The sequence below is a fragment of the Tachysurus vachellii genome, chromosome 18, assembly GCF_030014155.1.
Source record: "Tachysurus vachellii isolate PV-2020 chromosome 18, HZAU_Pvac_v1, whole genome shotgun sequence".
Lineage (NCBI taxonomy): Eukaryota > Metazoa > Chordata > Actinopteri > Siluriformes > Bagridae > Tachysurus > Tachysurus vachellii.
Genome location: NC_083477.1, coordinates 18,550,444 through 18,565,065, shown reverse-complemented (window position 1 = coordinate 18,565,065; position 14,622 = coordinate 18,550,444). Strand labels below are relative to the sequence as shown.

General features: G+C 39.4%; 2 gene segments (V, D, J or C); both read right to left on the bottom strand.

Annotated features, from left to right (window-relative positions):
* Window positions 1-1,954: 1,954 nt before the first annotated feature.
* Window positions 1,955-2,394, bottom strand: LOC132861621 (Ig heavy chain V region 914-like). The segment is given in 2 exon segments: window positions 1,955-2,265; window positions 2,349-2,394. Coding segments are annotated over 2 exon segments (357 nt in total).
* A 5,867-nt stretch (window positions 2,395-8,261) lies between these two features.
* On the bottom strand, window positions 8,262-8,705 carry LOC132860702 (Ig heavy chain V region 914-like). The segment is given in 2 exon segments: window positions 8,262-8,569; window positions 8,663-8,705. Coding segments are annotated over 2 exon segments (351 nt in total).
* Between the last annotated feature and the right edge of the window lie 5,917 nt (window positions 8,706-14,622).

Genomic DNA, 14,622 nt, shown 5'->3' with positions numbered 1-14,622 from the left:
TATCACTGTGTGCTGTATCCCCCTCGGGCACAGTAATAAACTGCAGTGTCTTCTGTCCTCATGCTGTTCATCTGCAGATACACCTGCTTCTTATTGTTGTCTCTGGAGATGGTGAAGCGGCCCTTAACAGTGCTGGAGTAATATATGTAAGCACTATCATATTTTATAGTTGCAACAAATTCCAGCCCTTTTCCAGGCACCTGTCTGATCCAAGCCATCCAGTAGCCACCAATGTCTAATCCAGAGGCTGTGCAGGTCAGTTTATGAGACTGATCAGGTTTGATGATCACTGGATCAGACTCGATCAGTGTCTGACTGCAGGAATCTGAAATAGAAGAATATTCAAAGGTAGGAATTAACATTAAATATTAATTTACATTTTAATGTTTTTTAAATGATGTAATAAATAATACTAACATTGAATGAAGATTACTAGAGTAAAGTAACTCAAAACTCTGTCTAGTCCCATCTCTAAGAATTAAAATGATTCCTGCTGCTGTAAATGAACACAAACTGCTGCTATGTTGTTGGGCTGAATGTTTCAGCATAAATGGTTCAAACACAGGATTTGGTTTGCATGACACACCCACTAGAGATATAAAAACATCATGTGTTTCAGACAAAACATTGCTGTGTTGAGTGCAGCTCTGCAGCTGTTAATCACACTCACACCCCGTTTCATCTCCATATCAATTTAATGTGGGAAATAATTCAGCTGTTTGTTATTATTAATAATGATATGAACGTGTTGTGATGTAATTAACGCTTTTCTGAACTACACTGAACATTATAATCAAACTGTGTAACCGAACATGACATTCATTCTGGTATAGGCTGAAACCCTCTAGAGGCTTTATCTGACGAATCCAGAGAGAAAGAGCTGAGAAGATTCTAGATCAGGTGTTTTTAAATCCTAAAGATTTGTAATCTCTAGTGAGCAGAAGAGAAAGCTGAAATCTAATATCACAACAGCTAGACGTTGAAACTATTCTTTATTCTTCTTCTTCTTTCTTAATCAAAAGTCTAAAATAATCTGCTTCAAGAAATGGAATCAGGAGTGAAGCAGGTGACTCGTCTTCTGTAAATTGCCCCTCGGTGTGAATGAGTGTGTGAATGTGTAACATGACCAGAATGTACGCTCAGTGTTCCTGGGATGGACTCTGGAGCCTGCACTCTGACCCAATAAAACACTTCCTAATGATGACCGAGTGACTGAATACATTACCCTGATTATTGTCTGGTGATACTGAATGATTATATGATTAGTTACAGTATATATATCCTTACACCTCTAATTCCAGTAGTTTTGTTCTCTATTAATAAGAGCACAGACATTTGTTCTCTTCTGGACTCCTGAACACATAAAACCTGCAGACGCAGACGGGGAAAATGAGCTGCAGTTTATTTACAGAGTCATTTAAAGAACCGGAATATGAACATGTCTGAATCTGAACTTGGGGTGAACAAGAGGATGTTTTTGTATTATAACAGTGTGAATTTACATAAACACACTTCAGCTGTTAGATTTCATAGTTTCATGAATCCTTCTTGAAAACAAGCAGCTGCTGCCCCCTACAGGTGATTTTTAATTCCAGGAGTTTGTAGTAGTGATGCTGCAGTAAACATCTACATTTCAGTTTGATCTCTCGTCAGATTCTGTGCTGCTGAACAGACTCTGTGTTTCTAAATTCAGGAAATGAACCATCGACCTGTAGTAATAATAATAATAGTAATAATAATAATAATAATAATAATTATTATTATTATTATCATTATAAATATTAATAACTGCTTGAAGAGATTGGAATAAAGAGGAAGATCTGAGTGCTGAGTGTGAATAGATGATGTTGTTTATAATAAAGGTCTCTGGGGTGCAGCTTCCTGCTGAGGGAATATTTACAGCTCACGAGGACGTGCTTGTGTGAGTTTTTGTACAGCTCTGGAGTCTGTTGTGTCAGTGTGACTCTCGTGCACAGTAATAAACTGCCGTGTCTTCAGCTTTCAGACTCTTCACTTCTAGGTACAGCAAGTTTTTATTGGTGTCTTTATTGATGGAGAACTGGCCCTGTAGAGACTGAGCGAATATTGTGCCAGTGCCACCATCAATGCGCCCGATCCACTCCAGTCCTTGTCCTGGTTTCTGACGGATCCAGTTCATGTAGTAGCTGCTCATTGAGAATCCAGAGACAGTACAGGACAGAGTGACCGACTCTCCAGGTCTCTTCACCACAGAATCAGAGGAGGTCAGGGACTGTCCATAAGAATCTGGAAGAGAAGAATAGAACTCAGTAATGTTATCTTCTACTGATTATAATGCTAATAATCGACACATAAAAACATAAACATACATGAAATGAGTAGCAATAAAATACACTGTCCTAAAATCATCCTCATCATCTCTGAGTTCTGCTTCACCCAGATTTAAAGTGTATGGGAGTGTTATCTCTCACAGAGCTCACTGTAAACTAGAGCAGACAAGAACATGCTGTTTATACACCACTCTATTTGAATAGGGAGCGTCCATGACCACTATGGAGGTGTTCAACGCACAACCACACGCTGCTCACTGGATAGATGAGTGGATGATAAGGTACTATGTAAATCTCTACAACAGAATGTTTCTCTATCAGAAAGGGAACCAAATCGAATCATTTTTAGAAGACACCTCACTCATCTAAGGAACACATTAGGAAACCTAAATGTAGGAATGGTTACGTGGTGATGGTTTATTTCACACAGACGGCTTTCTCCTGCTCCTGTATTGAGAAAGAGTAAAGCTCAGTGACAGAAAGTAAGGAATAAAACACTTGGGGAGGTTTTGTTACAGAAAAATAATCAACAGTGAATCAAAGCAGAGTTTCTGTTATCACAACATGAAGTCTTTTATTCATCACCATTTACAATTTTTCTTTTTTTATTTATTTATAGTTATGTTTAATCTTGTGTTAGGCGCCAGAAAAACAAGTTATTTCCTGTTATTGTGTTCATTATTACAGCTAGAAACAGTCCTTCCCTCAACACTTGTCCTGAAACTGAGGAAAAAGTACAAACTTTTCTGTCCTGAAGACTTTCTCATGCTGAAAATAAAGTCACAGCTTTAACCCTGATCTAGCTCTGACACTGGAGACTCCTTCCAACAACACGAAATAAACATTCTCTTTACAGAAATCTTCATCATATCAAACACTGCAGATATTTTATCTTCTAATTAAATGTTCACAAACAATTTGTAATTCAGTATTTTCCTTTGTTTGATAAGTTTTTGAATGATGGAGGAAGTGTTTGGAATGCTGGGATTAGTTAATCAGTAAAATGTATTTATTATTTAATTAAAGAAGTGAATTGTGATGAGGTTTTTGTGCAGCACTGCAGCTTGTTGTGTCACTGTGTGGTCTTCGAGCGCAGTAATACACAGCTGTGTCTTCAGTCTGCATGTTCTGTCCTCTCAGTGTCACCGTGCTGCTGGAGGCATTTTTAGAAATACTGAACTTGCTTTTTAGAGACTCTTTATGATACGTGCTTCCACCTCCCCAAATGTGGTTTATCCATTCCAGAGTTTTCCCTGCAGGTTGTCGAATCCAAGCTGTGGCGTAGTTGTTATCAGTAACTGAGTAACCGGATACTTTACAGCTGAGGATTAAAGAATCTCCAGGCTTTAACATCACTGAGGTGTCCTGAGTGAGCTCTACTGCACATTCCACATCTGAAAAAAAGACATGTCACAATTCCAGTCAAAAAAAAAAAAAATGATGGATTAACTGTGTATTCACTTGTGTTCAGGAAAACAATTTATTTTAATGTTGAGACAAAGATGAAACTTTATGTAGATATCTTTGAACTACAGAAGTGTCTTAGCTCTGCTAGCTCATATATACCAGACCCCTCTGGGGACATGTGTACTGCAGAGAGAGGAAAATGACCAGGGATGTTTTTGTACAGGGCTTCAGTGAGTTTGTAGTGTTGTTTGTCTTTGGCACAGTAATACACAGCCGTGTCCTCGACCTGAAAGTTTTGTCCTCTTAAATAAACTGTGCTGCTGGATTTGTCCTGGCTGAGACTGATCTTGTTCTTCATCGTGTCTTTGAGATCAGTGCTATCACCGCTACACAGATATCCGAGCCATTCCAGTGCTTTTCCAGCAGGTTGCCGTATCCAGTTAATACAATAACTCGACACTGAGATCTTACAAGAGATGGAGAACGACTCTCCAGGCTTCACCAGCACAGAGTCTGTCTGAGTGAGCTCCACACCTCCAACACCACCTGTGAATAAGAGCGAGATCTTCACAATTTCTCCAGGTCTCTTTACCACAGCAGGAGACTGGTCCAGTCTGATCTCATCACTGCTGACACCTAGCAGATAAAACATAACAAAGATCATCATCAACACAGTCAAGATATTCTGATGGAAGAAATAAACAATACAGAAGTCTCAGGTACCTTTGGTTAACATTATAACAAAGATGTAGTACTGAGTGACCCTCAGCCCCATCATCATGCTCTTTGATTCAGTCGTGTGACACAAACTTTGGGTGAACAAGAGGCTGTTTTTGTATTATAACAGGGTGAATTTGCATAAAGACACTTCAGCTGTTAGATTTCATAGTTTCATGAATCCTTCTCAAAAACAAGCAGCTGCTGCCCCCTACAGGTGCAGATACAGAAGATTATAATGTTCTGGCTGTCAGTAAAAAAAACTTTCACAAGGACCAACAATGAAAATATATATATATTATCAGCATGGTTTAAAAGAGAGTAAACACTCAGACACAGTATCAGCAGTAACATAGTAAATCATTTGGTTTAACCAAATCAATTAATAGGGAAATTAATATTAATTTTTTCCCCTAGATTTGTGAACATCTACTTCCATAGTTCTTAATCTGTTAATTCAATTCACTTTATTTATATAACAATTTAACAATGGATATTTTCTCAAAGCAGCTTTAAAAAAGAAAAGAAACATACAATAAAAATTTTAAAATTAAAGTTTAAATTTTGTAACATTTTTTGTAACAGACTGTGAGCTTTTCATGTGTCTGTAGTAAGTCTGTGTTTTTGTATTGATGTCTAATTGGAAGTATCACTGTGGTTCACGGGCGCAGTAATAAACTGCAGTGTCTTCTGTCCTCATGCTGTTCATCTGCAGATACACCTGCTTCTTACTGTTGTCTCTGGAGATGGTGAAGCGGCCCTTAACAGCACTGGAGTAATATATGTAAGTATTAGCATTGCTTAAAGTTGCAACCCATTCCAGTCCTTTTTCCAGGTGCCTGTCTGATCCAAACCATACCATAGTAAAGAATGTCTAAACCAGAGGCTGTGCAGGTCAGTTTATGAGACTGAGCAGGTTTGATGATCACTGGATCAGACTCGATCAGTGTCTGACTGCAGGAATCTGAAATAGAAGAATATTCAAAGGTAGGAGTTAAAGTTAAAAAATAAGAAAAATAAAAAAATCGTTAAAATATTCGTCTATATGAAGTAAATAATAATACTAACATTGAATGAAGATTGCTAGAGTAAAGTAACTCAAAACTCTGTCTAGTCCCATCTCAAAGAATTAAAATGATTCCTGCTGCTGTAAATGAACACAAACTGCTGCTATGTTGTTGGGCTGAATGTTTCAGCATAAATGGTTCAAACACAGGATTTGGTTTGCATGACACACCCACTAGAGATATAAAAACATCCACAGAGGAACAGACGAGAGGAGAAAAAGGTGATCACTTTGTGTTTCTTTTATTCATTTTAATTTGTACATTACCAGAAATTCATGATCAAATTATACAGTGTTCATATTTCACATTTAATTGCATGGGATTCTTATTAATTATTAGATTTAGATTGAGGAGTTTTTGGATGGTTTTTGTTCATTCAGGATGAAGAGTTAAAGCCTGAGTGCTGAGTGTGAATGGATGTTGTTCTTTATAATAAATGTCTTTTGCAGACACATTTCATTTCAACTAGAACTAAAAGAGACTATTATTCCTAAGTAAACTTTTATTTATTTATTTTATTAATGCCAGTGTTGGTGTCTGTGCTGAAATATTTGTAATATGGGGATTATTTACTCAGTAAAATGTAGTTGTTATTTAATTAAAGAAGTGAATTGTGATGAGGTTTTTGTGCAGCACTGCAGCTTGTTGTGTCACTGTGTGGATCACGAGCGCAGTAATACACAGCTGTGTCTTCAGTCTGCATGTTCTGTCCTCCAATTGTTATTGTGTTAGTAGAAGTGTCTCTGGAGATGCTGAACTTATTTTTCAGTTTCTCACTGTAAGCTGTACTCCCACCAGCATAGATGATTCCAATCCACTCCAGAGCTTTTCCTGCAGGTTGTCGAATCCAAGCTGTACGATAGCTCGTAACTGAATATGAAACCTTGCACTGGATGGAGAGACTCTGGCCTGGCTGGACTGTCATGGAAGCAGGCTGAGTCAGTTCCTCACCATGCACATCTGTGGAGGAAAACACATGGTGATATCTCACACAATATATGCTGCACCTTTATTCTTCATCTAGTAAATGAATGAATTTGATAAAGCACTCACAAGAAGCAGCTGCCAGCAGGAGCAGTAGAGATGTAGAGAACATGGTGTGTGTTGTTTGGACTGGAGTCTTCTCTGTTCTCCAAAGTTTAACACACACCATCACATCATATAAATAGAGTGAGATCCAGCTCTGACACTTGGATTTGTTTATCTGCTGATGATGGGAGGAGAATGTATCTGAAATGTATTTAAATCATGAGGAGGAGATTCATCTGATGGAGGATGTGTGGATCATATGTGGAAATAGGCATCAATGATTAAATACTAAATTTACATTTGAGGATTATTATCTATGTCAGAAGTTTAACATTTCTATAGTCATGGAATAATGCTCTCACACTTTCTCACATATGTTAACACAAATTGTAATTTGTTGATGTGATTATTATTAGTCAAAAATGCAACAGGTTCTAAAGTTTCTTTAGTAGTACAAAAGTTGTCACGGACGCGGGGTAAAAACGGACCCAAATGCAGGACAGCTTAACAAAAACAGGATTTATTAACTTAAAAACCACTAAACAGGACGAAGACAACAGCAGACAAAGACAACAGAGGATTCCGCGCTGCACAAGGCAATGCGGCTCAACTAAATACTAATGATAATCATGACACATGAGGCACAGGTGTGCAGAGGCAGGGAGGAAAAGACAAGGGCGGGGCAGACACGTGAACAAAGAACATAAACAAAAGGCACATGGCCAAAGTCCGGGCAGAGTCCTGACAGTACACCCCCCACCCCCCCACCCCACCCCCCCTCGAGGTGCGGCCCATCTCCATCTCATCAGACCCATCTCTCGGGAACCAGGAAAGGGGGAGGGAGGGCAGGGGGAAAAAAAATCCTCCACAGAACAGAAAAAATACATGGGTGCAAAACACGGGCCTGCAACACCCCCCGTGGACAGGAAGTGGGGCGGCATTCTCCACGGAAACCGGAAGTGAAGTGACGCCCCCCCACCGGACAGGTGCGGGGCGATGTCACAGGACACCGAAAAAAAACAAAACTCGGGCTGGTGACATGGCCCACAACCAGGAAGTGAGGCGGCGCCCCCCGCGGAGAAACCGGAAGCGGAGCGGTGTCCCTCACCGGAAAAATGCGGACCAATGTCGCCAAAACCGCGAAGTCCAATGAAAAAAAAAACCAATAAGAAAAGAAAATGCTCCCAATATCGGCCGGTCCAGGCTGCAGCTGTCCTGCTGGGTCCTGGTCTGGCGGAATCCTTCTGTCACGGACGCGGGGGTAAAAACGAACCCAAATGCAGGACAGCTTAACAAAAACAGGATTTATTAACTTAAAAACCACTAAACAGGACAAAGACAACAGAGGATTCCGCGCCGCACAAGGCAACGCGGCTCAACTACATACTAATGATAATCATGACACATGAGGGACAGGTGTGCAGAGGCGGGAGGAAAAGACAAGGGCGGGCAGACACGTGAACAAAGAACATAAACAAAAGGCACATGGCCAAAGTCCAGGCAGAGTCCTGACAAAAGTAGTCTTTATGATGTGCAGCAATGTTAGATATATAATATTATGGATTTAAGTCAACACTACTAACTTAAACAAATAACTAGCTGGAATTGTTTTGTGATTATTTGTGGGATATATTTTTTCAGTTAGCCTCAGATAGATAAGTGTTGTGTCTTTTGTTCTGTTATTGTGAACACTGAATGAGGAGTTTTTGTACAGGGATGTTGTTTATTCGTCTCACTGTGGTCGCCGAGCACAGTTATACACAACTGTGTCTTCAGTCTGCATGTTCTGTCCTGTTAATGTCACTGTGCTGCTGGACGTGTCTCTGGAAACCTGAAACCTGCTTTTCAGTTTCTCACTGTAGTAAGTGTTACCATCATAACCTATAGTTGCGACCCACTCCAGAGCTTTTCCTGCAGGTTGTCGAATCCAAGTTGTACTGTAGCTCGTAAGTGAATATGAAACCTTGCACTGGATGGAGAGACTCTGGCCTGGCTGGACTGTCATGGAAGCAGGCTGAGTCAGTTCCACACCATGCACATCTGTGGAGGAAAACACATGGTGATATCTCACACAATATATGCTGCACCTTTATTCTTCATCTAGTAAATGAATGAATTTGATAAATCACTCACAAGAAGCAGCTGCCAGCAGGAGCAGTAGAGATGTAGAGAACATGGTGTGTGTTGTTTGGACTGGAGTCTTCTCTGTTCTCCAAAGTTTAACACACACCATCACATCATATAAATAGAGTGAGATCCTGCTCTGACACTTGGATTTGTTTATCTGCTGATGATGGGAGGAGATTGTATCTGAAATGTATTTAAAGGAGTATGTGTGGGTTCATAAACTCAACTCTTTCTCTTTCGAGTTGTTAAAAGGTTTCCTTACAATATTCATCCTATAATTGATCTTATATTGTGATTTACATCATTCAACTTCTAGCATGAAGTAGTTAATGCTTATAAGTCTGTTATATAAAAGACTTTTAATTCCTGTGGAAGCAGTGAGGGTGTACTTATATTTTCACACATGGCTTCTCCATATTAGCTTTATTTTTGTTAAATAAATAATGGCATGATGTAATATGTCATGTGTTCTTGTTCATCTGAGGTTTTATTACCTGATTTTAAGACCTGCTAAAAACTAGATTATTTTTATTATGTCTTAATAGTTAAACCCAGAATTCAAGAGGGTGCACTTTCTTTTTCACATGACTGCAAAAATGTTGAGAAGTAAATTAATGATCTTTCATCAGTATAAATGTCCAATGTTCAGAATACAGGGAGTGCAGAATTATTAGGGAAGTTGTATTTTTGAGGATTAATTTTATTATTGAACAACAACCATGTTCTCAATGAACCCAAAAAACTCATTAATAGCAAAGCTGAATATTTTTGGAAGTAGTTTTTAGTTTGTTTGTAGTTTTAGCTATTTTAGGAGGATATCTGTGTGTGCAGGTGACTATTACTGTGCATAATTATTAGGCAACTTAACAAAAAACAAATAATATACCCATTTCAATTATTTATTTTCACCAGTGAAACCAATATTACATCTCAACATTCACTAATATACATTTCTGACATTCAAAAACAAAACAAAAACAAATCAGTGACCAATATAGCCACCTTTCTTTGCAAGGACACTCAAAAGCCTGCCATCCATGGATTCTGTCAGTGTTTTGATCTGTTCACCGTCAACATTGCGTGCAGCAGCAACCACAGCCTCCCAGACACTCTTCAGAGAGGTGTACTGTTTTCCCTCCTTGTAAATCTCACATTTGATGATGGACCACAGGTTCTCTATGGGGTTCAGATCAGGTGAACAAGGAGGCCATGTCATTAGTTTTTCTTCTTTTAGACCCTTTCTTGCCAGCCACGCTGTGGAGTACTTGGACGCGTGTGATGGAGCATTGTCCTGCATGAAAATCATGTTTTTCTTGAAGGATGCAGACTTCTTCCTGTACCACTGCTTGAAGAAGGTGTCTTCCAGAAACTGGCAGTAGGACTGGGAGTTGAGCTTGACCCCATCCTCAACCCGAAAAGGCCCCACAAGCTCATCTTTGATGATACCAGCCCAAACCAGTACTCCACCTCCACCTTGCTGGCGTCTCAGTCGGACTGGAGCTCTCTGCCCTTTACCAATCCAGCCACGAGCCCATCCATCTGGCCCATCAAGACTCACTCTCATTTCATCAGTCCATAAAACCTTAGAAAAATCAGTCTTCAGATATTTCTTGGCCCAGTCTTGACGTTTCAGCTTGTGTGTCTTGTTCAGTGGTGGTTGTTTTTCAGCCTTTCTTACCTTGGCCATGTCTCTGAGTATTGCACACCTTGTGCTTTTGGGCACTCCAGTGATGTTGCAGCTCTGAAATATGGCAAAACTGGTGGCAAGTGGCATCTTGGCAGCTGCACGCTTGACTTTTCTCAGTTCATGGGCAGTTATTTTGCGCCTTGGTTTTTCCACACGCTTCTTGCGACCCTGTTGACTATTTTGAATGAAACGCTTGATTGTTCGATGATCACGCTTCAGAAGCTTGGCAATTTTAAGAGTGCTGCATCCCTCTGCAAGATATCTCACTATTTTTGACTTTTCGGAGCCTGTCAAGTCCTTCTTTTGACCCATTTTGCCAAAGGAAAGGAAGTTGCCTAATAATTATGCACACCTGATATAGGGTGTAGATGTCATTAGACCACACCCCTTCTCATTACAGAGATGCACATCACCTAATATGCTTAATTGGTTGTAGGCTTTCGAGCCTATACAGCTTGGAGTAAGACAACATGCATAAAGAGGATGATGTGGTCAAAATACTCATTTGCCTAATAATTCTGCACTCCCTGTAGTCCAGTAAAAGTCAGCAGCAAAAATTTCATTCACATTCAAGAATCTCCAAATGTGGGTTTGTCATGTGACTATAGTAAGTCTGTGTTTTTGTACTGATGTCTAAGGGGAAGTATCACTGTGTGTGTCGGGCGCAGTAATAAACTGCAGTGTCTTCTGTCCTCATGCTGTTCATCTGCAGATACACCTGCTTCTTACTGTCGTCTCTGGAGATGGTGAAGCGGCCTTTAACAGCACTGGAGTAACGTATGTCACTGCTGTAGATGCTTGCAACCCATTCCAGCCCTTTTCCAGGCGCCTGTCTGATCCAAGCCAAAAAATGACTACTAATGTCTAATCCAGAGGCTGTGCAGGTCAGTTTATTAGACTGATCAGGTTTGATGGTCACTGGATCAGACTCGATCAGTGTCTGACTGCAGGAATCTGAAATAGAAAATATATAAAAGTAGGAGTTAAAGTTAAAAATGAATGAATTTAAAATTTTAATTCTTTAATAATTAATACTAACATTGAATGAAGATTGCTAGAGTAAAGTAATTTTTAAGAATGTTTCAGCATAAATGGTTCAAACACAGGATTTGGTTTGCATGACACACCCACTAGAGATATAAAAACATCCACAGAGGAACAGACGAGAGGAGAAAAAGCTTCCTGTAAGACTAAAGGTCTGTTTCATGCTGTCAGCTTCATCACTGCTCTTTACTCATTAGATGTTTTTTTTTTAAGCTGAATGTGTATTAATGAGCAGTTAAAGATGGTCTTGTTCACACAGATCGCTCTCACAAGGCATCAAACATCAGTAACTTGGTCCTGTATTGAGAATGATTTCTAATTTCTCCTAGAAGAAATGAAGACCTGGACCTTTATCTAAAATCCAACAGAAGCATAAGAGCTCAGTGAAACATAGAGTAAGGAATTAAAGACATAGAGGCATGATGTTCTAGGAAAATAATCAAGGGCAGGGTGACGGGATGCAGTAGCATGTGTGGACGTCTTTTGTTCCTCTAAGACCTCTTTCTGTGTGGTGTCATATATTAAATCAACATTATTGGAGGAAGTATTGTGATTATATAACAGTGTGTTTGGAATGTAGGGATTCGTTGCTCAGTACATTACATTAATTATCCATTTAGGTGAATGAGGACTGGGATGGACTCTGGAGCCTGCACTCTGACCCAATAAAACACTTCCTAATGATGACCGAGTGACTGAATACATTACCCTGATTATTGTCTGGTGATACTGAATGATTATATGATTAGTTACAGTATATATATCCTTACACCTCTAATTCCAGTAGTTTTGTTCTCTATTAATAAGAGCACAGACATTTGTTCTCTTCTGGACTCCTGAACACATAAAACCTGCAGACGCAGACGGGGAAAATGAGCTGCAGTTTATTTACAGAGTCATTTAAAGAACCGGAATATGAACATGTCTGAATCTGAACTTGGGGTGAGCAAGAGGATGTTTTTGTATTATAACAGGGTGAATTTGCATAAACACACTTCAGCTGTTAGATTTCATAGTTTCATGAATCCTTCTTGAAAACAAGCAGCTGCTGCCCCCTACAGGTGATTTTTAATTCCAGGAGTTTGTAGTAGTGATGCTGCAGTAAACATCTACATTTCAGTTTGATCTCTCATCAGATTCTGTGCTGCTGAACAGACTCTGTGTTTCTAAATTCAGGAAATGAACCATCGACCTGTAGTGTTCCTGCAGCTGGCATCACAATCAGGAGGAATAAAAGCATGAATAGTACAGTATATAGTCCCAACTAGTCATCACAATCATTGTCCTAGAGCTGATTTACCTCCAGTCAAATACGTAAAGACATCATAATGTAAATAGGGAGCGTCCATGACCACTATGGAGGTGTTCAACACACAACCACACGCTGCTCACTGTAGTGTTAATTTCGTCACCTATTTTTAATTTAGTCTTAGTCTTGTGCCAAATCTCCTTGTTAGTTTTAGTCATATTTAGTCATTCACATATCTTTTTTGTTAGTCCTAGTTTTAGTCGACTAAAAGTCTCGTCATTTTAGTCTAGTTTTAGTCAAAAGAAAACTCAAGGTATCTTAGTCAAGTTTTAGTCGACTAAAAGTCTTTTAATTTTAGTCTAGTTTTAGTCAAAAAATTGTAGCTTGACCACATCTGGAATCTATTGTAAGATTAAATACAACAAGGCCTCATTAAATGCAATAATATCAGGAACACAAGTGTTATAGTGGAAATAAATAACTTAATGAAAAGTCTAAGATCAAAACTGTAGGTGTGTGTGTGTGTGTATATATATATATATATATATATATATATATATATATACCTACACACCTACACTTCTCACTCTGTCTCTGTTTGTAGTATTAGTTAACGCTCCCTAACACTCCTGCTGCTTGGGTTTAGATTTTTCTTGCACTGTGATACACATAAATGCATAAATATAAAAGTGTCAAACTGTAGAATTTCTAAAATACACAGAATATTGTTGTTAAATATGAATCACTTTTGCAGAATCCAAAAAATCAATAATCTGTCCAGTGAGTTAAACTGGGACTGGGATGACTGGGTTGTGTATTACAGTGTGTATTGGGACTGGGATGTGTGTGTTACAGTGTGTATTGGGACTGGGATGTGTGTATTACAGTGTGTATTGGGACTGGGATGTATGCATTACAATGTGTAGTCAGACTGGGATGTGTGTATTACAGTGTGTATTGGGAATGGGATGTGTGTATTACAGTGTGTATTGAGACTGGGATGTGTGTATTACAGTGTGTATTGGGACTGGGATGTGTGTATTACAGTGTGTATTGAGACTGGGGTGTGTGTATTACAGTGTGTATTGGGAATGGGGTGTGTGTATTACGGTGTGTATTTGGACTGGGATTTGTGTATTACAGTGTGTATTGGGACTGTGATGTGTGTATTACAGTGTGTATTGGGACTGGGATGTCTACTAGTTTGTTGGTTTGAGGAACAGTCAGAACCACATTCACACAGCATGCTGACAGAGCTGTTATTTCTACCTGTGGCTTTTTCCAGTGTTTCCATGAGCATAGAAACAGGGTTTATGTATATTTTCATTCATGATAAGTAATTTAGGCCACGCCCATTTTAGGGTTATATCCAGGTACATTTATAGATAATTGGAGCAGTAAATAGATACAAACTCTGTTCATCTGTGTTTCAGTTATAAGTGAAGCAACTTCAGTTAGTTCAGTTACAATGTGTGTCTGGTTTTTGTACAGCTGCTTCCTCAGCTCCAGTCACTGTGGGACTTCGAGCGCAGTAATAAACCGCAGTGTCCTCTGTCCTCAGGGTCTTGGCCTCTAAGTACTGTGTGCTTGCTGAGACGTCTTCTGTTAAAGTGAGCTGGTTCTTCACAGACTCTGTATATATTGGTGCATTATTGCCTGTATCCATCCTGCCAAGCTGTTTCCCCATGACCCGAGGTAGTTCGGATAAGCGGTAGAAAATGATTGAATGAATGAGATCTTCACAGTTTCTCCAGGTCTCTTTATCACAGCAGGAGACTGGTCCAGTCTGAAAGATCATCATCAACACAGTCAAGATATTCTGAGGGAAGAAATATACAGTACAGAAGTCTCAGGTACCTTTGGTTATAAATATATAACATTATAACAAAGATGTAGTACTGAGTGACCCTCAGCCCCATCATCATGCTCTTTGATTCAGTCGTGTGACACGAACTTGTCGATCTTGGGTGAGCAAGAGGCTGTTTT